General features: G+C 41.5%; 1 protein-coding gene across 31 annotated transcripts in view; it reads right to left on the reverse strand.

Moving 5' to 3' along the window:
• The window catches only part of RIMS2 (regulating synaptic membrane exocytosis 2), a 438,267-nt gene that overhangs the window by 63,428 nt on the left and 361,484 nt on the right, over positions 1 to 13,355 (reverse strand). For 18 of the 31 annotated variants that reach the window (XM_045287803.1, XM_045287759.1, XM_045287752.1 and 15 more), the window contains one exon: positions 1,701 to 1,942. The exons of the other annotated variants lie outside the window; for them this stretch is intronic. In XM_045287803.1, the coding sequence (XP_045143738.1) occupies positions 1,701 to 1,942 (242 nt within the window). The remainder of the gene's footprint in view (positions 1 to 1,700; positions 1,943 to 13,355) is intronic. 31 annotated transcript variants of the gene reach the window in all.

Genomic DNA, 13,355 nt, shown 5'->3' on the forward strand with positions numbered 1-13,355 from the left:
ATGACATTGGGTTGCTGATCATTCAATGGTTTCTATTTGGTACTGATGCCTGGTTAATAGTGAATCTTCTTTAGCTATTCAGAGCAGGTATCCCTTCTAGGAATTAACTCCTAAAAACCCCTTGCTGGATCAAGTGGTCTAAAGAGGAGCCTCCAGTGCACTTTTTTATTTAATTCTAGTTTTACCTCCGACAAAAGACCTTAAGACATTCTGTTTACGTGTCTGCCTTCTACTAGATTATAAGCCACTCAGAGTTATAAACTATTTCTTACTTGTCTTTGTTCTCTATCATGCAATAAGTCTTCAATTGTTATTAATAAAACTTTAATATTTACTTTAATAGCACATGTCTGTTTTAGGTTCTTAATGCTTGAAAATGTAAAAGAGAAAAGGCCAAAATTACAGTTCCAATAGAGAAACGTAAAAACAAAATCTATTTCAACGGCTACTATCATTTTAGCACAACACAGTTAATTACGTGTGTTTCAGCAATTTAAATATCCAGCTTACATATGATTGCTATGTTCAAAATTCAAATCTGGATCTACATTAAAAATGTGAAGCAGCATTTGAAAGCGTCAGAAGAACCATTCCTACCACAGTAATCACATTAAATAGAGTGAGTTGTAACTGGGGTACACAGAATATCACCTAATAATCATCTCAAAATAATATTATATAAGGTTTAAATTCCAAAATCACAGTTATAGTCTAAAAAACTGATTAGCCGGGTCCAAGAATGAAAGTACTCTTAGAATTTTGTGGGGTTGTAGATTTATGTCCTGACATCTGTGTACAAGAACTGCTGTATTCAGGCATAAATTAGATTTAATCCAGTTGCCTATAATTTATTTGCTGTAAAAGAAACACCATATTATATGCTCTCGCCTGTTTGCTAAGTAGAAGATATGCTATTATTTTCGAGATTCCAGGGATTTAATGTTTAATTAGTAACACCCATTTGAAAAAAAAAAAAGACATTGCTTTGACTCACAAATTTTCTTAATTGCTAACAGTGGCTTTTCTGAGTAGGAGTGTTGTATGTAATTTATTTTTTGCAGATGTGATTTAGAGACTGAATTGTAAAGAAGCAAAGCTTTGAGTATCTTCACTGTCAGCAGAAAACCCCTTCCATCCTTGCTGCTGGAGAACAGTGCTGCTTGAAGTTTAACAGGGAGGAAAGGACAGCACTGGAAGTAAATGTTGCTTACAAACGGAGAAGGCAGGCAGGCTGTCAGCAGTCAAAGACCTACATTAGTCACACAAAGACGACGAGGCGTCCTCTCCAGCATGGCGACTTGTGAGCACCAAAGTGCATTTGTCTGGTTCCAACTTGGGGAGAAAAAACACCCTGAAATTTACAAGGAGCGTTACCAGAAGAGAAACAGATCTTTGGCAGATCTGAGCATCTTTACAAAGCATTGCCACTGACCAGCGGGGTACCGCGCTTAACTCCTCCCTGAGGAGAAAGACACACACAGGTCAACGTCCTCCCAGCCTACACACACTTTGAGGCAGGCTTAGCGGTCACTGAAAAATGAAGCCCGTTTTTTTTTTTTTTTTTTACGTGCCAGAAAGGTTAGGCTCCTCTGCTTCTGGAAGATGTGATCATCCACAGGCCACTGCAATACAAGGGATTAGCAAAGAGAGTAGGTGTTTGAATGACAAACAACGTCAAAAGAAGCAAAAACAATTCCTACCCGTTTGGCTGAGCTGAGAAGCGCTGCGACTTTTCCTTGAGAGACCAACAATAGCTACCATTTTGGCCCCAAGGCTGGATCGACGCTTCTTGCTGCTGGTGCCCAAGGCACCCACCGCCGTGTCCGATTGGCTGCCGTCCTTCTTGTCCAGCGAGCACATGTCCCCACTGATGCTGGTGCTTTTCGTCATGTTCTTCCCGGAGAGGCCCATCTGTCTGCTTTGCATTTTGGATGTAAAGACACTGTCAGCAGGTGGATGGATAAAAAGTGAGGGCAGAGTGGAAAGGAAAAGACAGAAAAGGTGTGTCAGATGCAAGCTCTAGAGGTTACTTAAATTGTACCATTCATGAGCTGTGGCTTTAAGACGGAAACATCTTCAACTACTGTGGTCCTGCATGCGCTTTCTACTCATCAGGGCTAGCCTTAATGCAACCATGCAAGACCAGACTTGTCTCTGCAGTCGGAGGAGCCCAGAGGAAGACCATGCATGGGAAATCGGCGGGCTCATTAAAAGAATATGCTGCTTTGCGTGGGCCACTAGGCTTTCAGGCTGCCCTACAGATAAAAAAAGATGTTTCCAAAACCATTCGTCTTAATTTTCTGTGTTTTACTTTTCCCTTCAAAAAGAAATTAGACAAGTGGGACATTTTTACAAAAAAATTTATCATCAATGCCTGACTCTGAGGCCAATGGTCTCGTCATGAAAACAAAATAAAACAAAACAAAAAAAAACCTAATATGATTTTCTAGTAATGATGACATTTTCGAAGAGGGATTGGCATTTTTCTTAGCTGTGAATGAAAAACAACTTATTTTACTTTGCTCCACTTCATACTGTCAATAGAAATGTTGCTGCTAGTTGCCATTGAGCCAATTCCAACTCAGGGTGACCCCGAGACACGGAGCAGAGCGGTCCTCCACAGGGATTCAAAGCTGGGACGTCTCTGGAGGAGGTCACCACAGCTGTCTTTCCAGGTGCCTCTGGATGGCTTCGAACCTCCAACCTTACGGCTAGTAGTCAAGTGCTTAATCATTTGCACCATCCAGGGACCTTGATCTAAACCGACATTCCTAAAACAAGAGGAAGATGTTCTCCTTGTCTCCATTTGAAAGAAAAATGAAGGGTCGAGGGGCAAACTTTTGAGACTGAAGAGCCAATCCTGTGTCTCACAATTTAAAAATTATTCGGGAGCCATAAGCATATTTTTACAAACAAATGAGATCACCATTATCTGAATAATATCCTTTGAGATTTTTCAGTTTCACTTCAGAGCCACACGTAAGTCCTGAAAGAGCCATAAACGGCTTGAGAGTGTTGGTTTGCTGACTCCAGAGCTGGACAATATGCTCAGAAACCAATCGAAAGTCACCATGCTGGAAGTTGGTCAACAATCTATGGCAAGGCTAATAGTGCAACTACGAGCACGTAACAGGAAGGACTCTGGGCTTTGCCTTGATTGTTGTGTGTGGGCAGTGGGCTGGGGTAAAAATTTTGGAAGCAGGCTATCGATCGGGCCGGCCCACATCACCCTGTGAGAAAGTGGCAGCTGCCTGCTGTGCAGAGGTGGCAGGAATTATTCACAAATCATCCTTTGTTGACTCAATTCTAAACAGTTATATTTGCTGCTTTAATTTGGTTCTGATTATGGATGTTTTTATGTATTCAGTTATTTGAGGTTAAAGCAGTGCTTCCCAAGGTGGGTGATATCGCCCCCTGGGGGTTGCCGGAATGATCCAGGGAGGCTCAAAGACAGATGTTTACACTTTATCCTGGATTATGGGATTCTTGTAATTACTTGAGTGGCGCAATTTTTTTTCTGAAAAGGGGACACTGGCCAAATAAGTTAGTGAACCTAAAGTTTACAGTAATAAAAGAAAATAGTGACAATCGAGAAACATTAGATATAGACTTCTATAACATTTAAAAGCTGAAAATGACTCTACTAAGGTAAGCAGTTTACTCTTAATTCAATTTCTTATTTACTTTGCAAGTTTGTTTTATTCCCCATTATCCTGGAGTTAAATTTGCTGAAAACATAGGAGTATATGTCAATTTTGCTGACCGATGTACATTTTTGCCAAGAACTAAAGAGAGGTAAATTCCAGTGTGAAATTAGCCTGTGGAAGGTGCAGTGATGTGCACCTGTCACATCAGTCTTTATCACTCTAAGAAGTGTGGTATCAATATGCCAAAGGGTGGGGGTGAGGCAGGAAACACAGTGTATTGTTTTACGATACCCCAAACAGATAACGACCAGAACCCTATGGAAGTTCCACCCCTTAGAATAGTCAACCCTTTGAGCTCAAAAGGGTAGCATCTGCCCTAGGACCTTTCGGAAGGCAGGACGAGGTAGGAAAGGAGAGGAATGCAAGGGAGATACAGGCTGGACCGTGGACGTGAGATGTTATGCTGTGGTGACAGCAATCAATGACATGAAACAAAATGTGTCTGGATCACTGAAGGGAAAGCAGATTTGCTCTGTAAGTTTTCAACAAATTCATAATAAAAAGTTTTAAAATGTTTCCCAAACTGATCATTTTCAAGCTTGTCTGTACCTGCCGCCGCCCCCCCCACCCCCGCCCCCCGCCCCACTCTTAATAACGAGGATAGACTAGTGCAGGGGCCCTCAAACTACGGCCCGTGGGCCACATGCGGCCCACAGAGGACATTTATCTGGCCCGCCGGGTATTTTTGCCCCCGCTGCCTGTCCTGCTTAGCAGCCGACTTGTCCAGTGTGCATAGGAATTTGTTCATAGTTTTTTTAAACTATAGTCTGGCCTTCCAACAGTCTAAGGGACGATGAACTGGGCCCCTGTTTAAAAAGTTTTAGGACCCCTGGAGTGATATGGATGCAAAAGCTCTGGGCTTGAATTCCCACTTCCCGTCCTGTGCTTAAATGATCCAAAAAGAGCTATTTATTCACCTTAAGCCCCAGGAGCTAACCAGATAACCCATCACTGTTGCAATACATATTTGAACACACCAGCGCTAGTTGCTGGATTTTAAAGTGCTATTCCTTGCAGGGAAACAAAAACAATCTTCTCTGGTCCTACTGGAGTTCTTCTAGGTTAACGATTTTTCTATCCTAAATAGTATTCCTGTCCTAAACTATGGAACTTGAAATTATTATGAACCAAAGTTACTGCTTAATAAGCTTGACTCCACTTTAACACAGCCATCTAACATTTTTGTCAATCACGTAGTCATCATTTATTCAACAAGCGTGTATTTTGCACTTATCACAAAAATGGTGAGGGACAGTCCCTCTTGATGACGTCACTGGCAAATATCAGCACACAAACTGCATGTGGCTACATAGCATGTGGCTAGTTTACCAACTGTAAGGATAAGAAACTCCAATTAAGGGAAAATTCTGATAAAACACTCCTCTCTGTTTAGTATATAAAATTGAAGTCTCGGAGCCGAAGTCTTCGATTTCTGGAAATGGCAGACATTTACAGTTTAGTATTTCCAACATTCCTGTACGGTCTGCATATAAATGCACCGCATTAAGTGTTATGACTTAGTCTGGTACCTAAATGTGTTTGTGCGCCCTGCATGTGAGCACATGGGTTTATATGCCACAAAGTTAACATCCAGAGGCGTTAGGGAGGGATAGTCATAAATTATAAGCAAGGTTTCTTTAGTCAAAAACTTCTGCCTCAATTATAGCCTTGGTAACAAAGCTGTATCCATGGTTCTGAAGCCTGGCTCCAATGGCAGGAAGCAGTACCTTGGCAGTTATCAAGGAGGGCACAGCACCAGGGAGCCTGCAACCTCCACAATTCCTCTTCAACAGGATGTTAAAACCGAAAATTCCACCACATGGAATGTTGATTTCTTCAAAACAACAAAACCAACCACCACTCCTGGGGTTTGGTCATTCCTTTAGAATACAGTCACTTTGGAGCTACTCTCTAGGGGGCACTGTTCTTAGGGCAGGAGGTACGATAGAAAGGGCAGGTTTTCATTCTAGTGATGGAGACAGACAATAAACAAAAGCATGCAGAAGGGATAGATACGTGATAGGAAGAAAGTAAGATGGGCTGAGGAAGAGGGGCTGGAACATGTGAGAGGGCGGCCAGTGCAGTGAACACGTCTCTGAAGGGCAGACGGTGAACCGAATGCTGTGGAGCAGGCACATTCGGGTCTGAGAGGAGCGCACGGTGAGCACCCTAGGCCAGGGCACGTGTGCTGCTGAGAAACAAGATGACCCAAGGAACACGGGATGAAAGGAGAGGACATGTGGGGGCTCTAGCTTTCACAGTGGCTTTGAGATCACCTGTACACAACAGTTACAGTTCTGAAATGCTTTCATGACAGCATGTATCTTATGAAAGTTGCATGTTTTCTTGGATTTTACTTACTTCTTATAAACATTCTCAATGACCTGACCTAAATTTCTTCTTCTTTTTTCTCTCTAGCAAATTCTATGCCTGTAAACATTTCTGGACTCAGCGAATTTAAACGAGCATAAACATGCTTGCCAGTAATTAATTGAGACTTTCAACAAACATCTAGTTGGCACTGATAGGGTGTTGGGTGCCCAGGAGAGCCAGCGGGGGGTGGGGTGCTGAGATGGGAGCTAAGTTCTGTACTCCTGAATCAAGCAGTTGAAAATGACTGGGTTAAAGGATATCATCTTGTCTTCACACGAAGGGGAACATATATATACATTTGGTCTGTTCAAACTGGATATCTAGCCAGAAGACCATCTCTGGAAAGTGAGCACATAATCCCAAATAGGCTAGTCACGCCTTTCACTTTATGATGATTAATAAAACAACGAATGAGACACAGTAATTCTATTCAAGATGAGTATAGTTTATAAATGCAAACATGAGTAGCAGTGCTTCTATAAACTGGGAAAACAGAACACAGAGGTTGTGCTATGAAATGTCACCGAAGAAAACAGACAGCTCCCAATCAAAACAAATGGAGTTGTGAGTCTTGAGTGATAGGTATGAATGATTACACGTAGAGAAAATACTCAAGGGAAGAAGTATTAGGGAGAAAAGTGCTGGGATTAGGAGGCACAGGCCACTCTAGGGTGAGTAGCACAGCTTGGCTGAATTGCACAGTGTTGTGGGTTCAGACTGGTAAAGAGTCCCCAAAGCACATGAGGTCTGTAGTATCGGATATACTCACGTATAAGCCGAGTTTTTTTTTTTTTTCTTTTTTAACATTTTATTAGGGGCTCATACAACTGTTATCCCAATCCATACACACATCAATTGTGTAAAGCGCATTTGTACATCGTTTCTCAAAACATTTTCTCTCCATTTAAACCCCCGACATTAGGTCCTCATTTTTCCCCTCCCTCCCCGCTCCCCCCTCCCGCATGAGCCCTTGATAGTTTATAAATGGGTATTTTGTCATATCTTGCCCTGTCCGACGTCTCCCTTCATCCACTTTTTGGTTGTCTGTCCCCCAGGGAGGAGGTCACACACACTTCCATGTAATTGGTTCCCTCTTTCCTACCCATTCTCCCTTTACCCTCCCTGTTTTGCCAGGAATCCGTCCTGGATTCCCTGTATTTTCAGTTCCTATCTGTACCAGTGTACCTCCTCTGGTCCAGCCAGTCTTGCAAGATAGAATTCGAGTCATGGTAGTAGGAGCGGGGAGGAAACCTTTAGGAACTAGAGGAAGGTTGTATTTCTCATCATTGTTACATCGCACCCTGACTGGCTCATCTCCTCCCCGAGACCACTCTGCAAGGGGATCTCCAGTGTAAGCTGAGTTTTTCAGCACATTTTTAATGCAGTTTTTGTGGTAAAATTAGGTGTCTCGGTTTATGTTCCGGTCGGCTTATACTCGAGTATATGCGGTATGTGGGGGCTGCATAACAATTACACATTAGGAAGATTACACAAAAAGAGGGGCTATCACAAGATCCTGCTCTCTTCCTTGAGGCACAGGGTAGGGTCAGGCATCTTCACACTGTGGAAATTAAGAGTGGCCATTGACTTGCTTTCACTAGTGAAATGCCAGTGGCAATGAATTCTGTCACTTCAGAATGGAATGAAGTAATCGGTGGAGTCTGGCTCCAGCTTCCTCTTCCTCTGCCACTGTGACTCTGAGGCCACATGTTGAAAGGGAACCCCCCATTAGAACCAGCCCCCAAGTGACTAGAATTAGAAGGAGCCAACCTTGCCAACCTGTACTAACCATGTTGTATGAGCCAGAAGTCAATTTTGTGGAATTCAGAGAAACACAACTGAGCCTGCCCTAACTACAGATGCCCTCATGGTGCTGCTTGCTATGGACACGACTGGGGGTTCAAACCCACCCAAACAATGAGGCTACCGGCTCCTATGAAGGTTTAGAAGCAGGGACCTCAAACTTTTTAAACAGGGGGCCAGTTCACTGTCCCTCAGACTCGTTGGAAAGCTGGACTATAGTTATATATAAAAACAAACTATGAACAAATTCCTATGCACACTGCACATATCTTATTTTGAAGTAAAAACACAAACGGGGCAAAAACACCCGGTGGGCCAGATAAATGTCCGTGGCCGGCCGCATGTGGCCCGCGGGCTGTAATTTGAGGCTGCCTGGTTGATAGCCTCAGATCCCTATGTAGGGTGCTTATGAGTTGGATTCGACTCCAAGACTATGGGATTGGTTGGGTTTCACTAATAACAGTGGATTGAAATAAGAAAGAATGGTTAGATATCTTTGTTTAAAAGAGTTTATAGAAATAATCCCAGCAAAGAATATAAGAGCCAACTATTGCTAATTGCCTATGGCTGCAACAATGGGTGTACACATAACAATTGGGAAGATGGCACAGGACAGGGCAGTGCTTTGGTCTGCTATACAGAGGGCTACTATGAATTGGAAACAACCCAATAGCACCTACCAACGACCATCCAGAGGAAGCAAAGCTCAAGGTAAAAGTTATTTGAAGAAAATACCTAAAAAGTGTACTATCTGCTGGATTCTGGAGATGAAATATCATACCTGAAATTAGTAAGCATTTACTATGTGCCCGATACTTTCTATTGCTTTACCTAAATCATTACAACCATGCTTAGAATTGTTGACATTATAACCATCAGGAGAAAATCATTCTCCCAGGATGTGTTGGTTTAGGAAGTGATTACCATTTCCTGACCGAGAGGTTCAAACAGGAGAACAGTCAAGACTGAAAAATGGTGGGTCCAAGGGAAAAAAACAGAAACAGGAGACGACAGCTGAAGTTAGGACGACATTTGCCGTCAGGAAGACAAAGGTCCCATGGAGAAGTGCAAAAAGGACATCTTGGGGGAGTTCAACATTGACAGGCAACGAAGACCAGGAATCTCCGAAGGGAACAGAGGGATGTTTTTAAAAATTGGAAAATCAAAAGGTTAAATTAAACAGAAGACAAGAAGGAAGTTCAAGTCAGAGTGGTCAAAAGGTGTCCATAGGCTAATTAGCATGAGCTTTTTAGGGCTAGATGTGGAGATTGTGAGGATATTGCTGACCTGTTAAAAAGCAGCCACTTAAGTCCATTTCTGAGGCATTACCAAGAAATTCCACAATAAAGAAGTGGAAGCTCTGATGGTGAATAACTTTGTAGAGAGTGGGTGTTGAAGACTAAGAAAGACTACAGTGCTTACAAACACACAAAAGGTTTGTGGCAAATTACCAGAAGCTATGCTCTCTGGGCCATGGCTTCAAGCGTCAATTGGCACCATGCATCATACTTCCAAATAGCAGAGGGCTACCAAGAAACTCAGCGCTTTGAGCTACTCCTGCTAATCATCCAACTCTATAGTCAGTGTACCATGTTTGTAGATTATTTAACCAATGATAAATATTCTATACTTTTGAAACAATTACACAAAATAAAAATTCACTTAACTACAAAATATTTTGAAAGTTAAGCCACAATGTTAAACTACAGCAGAAGTTAGGACTGTAATTTTTATCCATATAAAATTATAGGATACTGTCTAAACTGTATAAATTACTATTTAATGAAGGCTACTAAGTATCTTAGATTTTGAAAAATATACCATCTAATGTGCCATGAAAAATTTATTACAAATCAAAACCACACTTAAAGAGATAATCTCTATAGTGTAGAATTATACTACACCATTTCTGAGACCCCTAAAAGTTATCTATCTTGGATAACACCCAATTATTGTTCTCTCTTAATTCCATTCCTAATTTAAACCTATTTTTCCAAACCTACATAAAAGAATCTACCAGAACTTGTGGAGTCCCATGGGATTTAAAAAAAACAAAATACAACCCCTGCCCAACTCCAAATACTAAATACTCCCTCTGGTTTGTCCCCAAAAGATCCATCTACTACCAATACAAAGTCCAAAAGTACTGCTATAAAATAATCGAACCCTTTCAACCCAAATATCAAAACGTGAAGCTATTGTTTCTGGCCACTTTTGAAAGCAGAGTTGGCGAGGCTACCATTCCAACTCTGTGCTCTTCCGTTTACAGTCCACCTAAATGGCAGCTGGGGACTCAAATCCTGTTCCTTTGAAATGTTCATTGAGTTTGGGGAACAAAAAGGAGTTGGAAAGGGCAAGATCGGGGCTGTAGTTGGTGTGGGGTAAGGCTCCCAATGAAATTCTCCTGGCCAGCACTTGCCACCCTTGAAGCAGGCGCTCTGCTGTGATGGACACACACAAAAATTCCTCAGCACAACTTTCCTGGCCTTCTCTCCTCACCAATGCAGTTTTCTTGAAACTTCGCAATAGCCCCCTGTGATGTCTTATGTCCTCTGAGAAAATACATCAAGATTACATCTTTGGATACCCTTTGTCAGAGAACCTCCTGAGCTGACGTCTCTGCCTTCCATTTAACTGGCCCAGTAGATCCCTCAGAAGCCACTGTTTTGTGAGACTTTTTTTTTTTTAAGATACCCTAACAAGACTAAGACAAGTGCATTATTGAGTGAACTTGTGTCCAGCAAAAGCGGATCAGAGAAACATGTCTAAACATGTTTGAAATAAACTGTACATGTATGAACTGGAACCCCAGAAGCAATATTAGCCTTTTCATCATTTCTTTTTATCTGGAAACTAAGATACTTTTGTGGAAGTTGTCAATATCTTCATTTCCGCTGCATGATAATAAGAGCAAAGAAGTTGTGACCTTGCTTAGTGAGCTCCCCTGTTACTCACTCACTGCTGTTCATTGCCATCACCTTGATACCGACTCATAGCGACCCTATAGGACAAGGTAGCAGCACCCCCTCCCCACCCACCCAAGTTTCTAAGACTGTAACTGTTTGTGGGAGAGTGCCCTGACTTTCTCCTGAGGAGCAGTTGGTAGTTTTGAATAGCCACCAGCATCTTGAAAACCCCACAAAGTTGGGACACTCACATGTAACCACTGCCCCAGCAGGGCTCCTCAGTGCTCCTGTGAGTCAGCTGTAAGGGTCTGCAGGCACCAGAACCAGCTCTCACTAGAGTCTCAAGTTCCTGAAATGTATGACATTATCTCACACAAGTCACATTCTTCTTCTTTGAGTGAGCTTTGCACGATTGCTCCAGCAAGCCCTTACTACTGAAAAATACAGTCATTTATCCTCTTTGACAGACAGCAGGACTCACACGCCTTGGCTGCAGGATTCGGAAATAGAGGGGAAAGGAAGGGCTTTGTGCTTTCCAATGCAGTACTGCTCTCGGCCCTTGCTTACTTTGGAGCAAATGAGGGCTTTTGGCTCAGAAAAAAAGGTATCTTTCAGTTGATAACATACTGATCAGCTAATTAATACAGATATTTTAAAGTATATAAATATCTCAATTCAAAGAGTATCCTTTTTCTGTATTTTTTCCTCGGCTTTACTGGCCATTAAAAAAATGACTAAAGATTATGGCTACATGTATATATATATATATATATATAAAGTCCATGTGCTTCTTGTTAAGGATTCATGGTCTATGGTCCTAGTTTTTAGACTGGAAAAAACAAAATAAACTGGTGGGAATATGAAGCAAAAGAAATCAATATTTTTCATTTTCTTCAATGGGAGTAATTAACAAAATTATTTCATTTTAAAAGTTTAAAATTTCAATGTCCAGTTTCTTTGTGAAAAGGGGGATATATTAAGAGAGTTACTGCTCACCATAGTACCAAGAAACATGTATCTGTCACCGCTCTAATTGTTCATGTGAGGTACTGAGGGGCACCCGCGCCTTGCTCTGGAACTCGGTAAATTGAGACACAATCTCGTGCTGCTGGGCCCCACGGTTGCAGCCACTGGGCAATCCTTCTCCGTGAGGCTCTTCCTTCTTTTGGTTGTAACTGACTCTCTACCCTTCCATTCACTGTTAATTAACAAACAATTAATTCATTAAAAATTAGTTGAAGGAAATTATACTTTCCATTAAAGAGCCCTGGTGATGTAGTGGATTAAAAGCTGGTCCCTTATACGGAAAATTTTATTCACTTCAATTCTGAGGGAGCTATTTAATACAATGACACCATGTAATTTATTCAAGCCACAAGATCTGAAAACTGTATTAAGAGTTTGGCTGTAAGTTAGGGCCACTTGCATTTTTTATTTCATTGCTGTCACTTAAGAGTTATTAACCTGCTCTGAGCTGTAGTTGCCTTGTCAATTTATTATCCATCCTCCCATTTGGATGCAAAATCCATGGGGCAAGAACTTTCCTTTGCCCACTGCAAAATCCCGGGCCTTAAAACAATGGCTGCCAAGGGGGAGGGAGGTGTTCAATAGAGGTCTGTTGAAGAAATGAGTTGAGTAATCCCTAAAGCAAACATCCTAACTCCTGACAGAGTTGTGATGAGAATTAAATAATGTATACACAGCAGCTAGCACAACATCCAGAATATTTTTCAGGACATGTTAGCAATAGTTATGCTATGAAGCGACTTCAAAATGCTCATCGAAAAATGGCATAGGCTTATAAATATGAGGGCACTGACACTTTACTAAGAACTTAAACTTGCTGTATTTATCTGAGGCAGCAGCTACTTTATATAATCATTTAAAGTCTGTTTTTTTTTTTAAGGGCCAGCCCCTCAGACTTTATATAGGACAATACTTTCCAAACCTTTGGTCAATTCAAATTTGAAAAGGTGATCCAAAGACAACACTTATAAAATGCTCTTGTTACTTAAAACAGTTGATATTGCAAATGTACCTGAATTCAATTTAATGGACATGTATTGGTCACCTATAAAACAACTGATACTATAATGGACACTGAATGAAATGCTGTATAGGTTAGTATTAAATAAAATGCTGTGTATAATAAATTGTTCTGTCTAGTTGCCACATATGATTAAAACTGGAAATTCTATGTCTCTATAGAGTCAAACCAAACCGACTGCCGCTAAGTGGGTTTTGACCCATAGTGGCCCTATAACGGGGTTTCCCAAGCTGTGAATGTTTACAAGATTGTCCTCAGAGCTGCTGGTGGTTTGATCTGCCGACCTTGTTAGCTGTGCAATACACTCCTCTAAAAACACTGTAACTCCAAAATTCAGCCACTCCATCAAACCCCTTTTTGCCTGAAAAGAATGCCAATATAGGTACTGTGTGATTTACCTTTAACAAAAATGGGACAAAAATATTCCATGAGCTTAGAGACTTATTTATAATAAGCAAATGAATAGGCCACCAAAGAAGTGCCCACTGGAACCTGGGTGCAGCAATTGGGACGCGTCGT

The sequence above is a fragment of the Echinops telfairi genome, unplaced genomic scaffold (assembly GCF_000313985.2).
Source record: "Echinops telfairi isolate 266 unplaced genomic scaffold, ASM31398v2 ScPeMD7_1;HRSCAF=3_0, whole genome shotgun sequence".
Classification (NCBI taxonomy): Eukaryota; Metazoa; Chordata; class Mammalia; order Afrosoricida; family Tenrecidae; genus Echinops; species Echinops telfairi.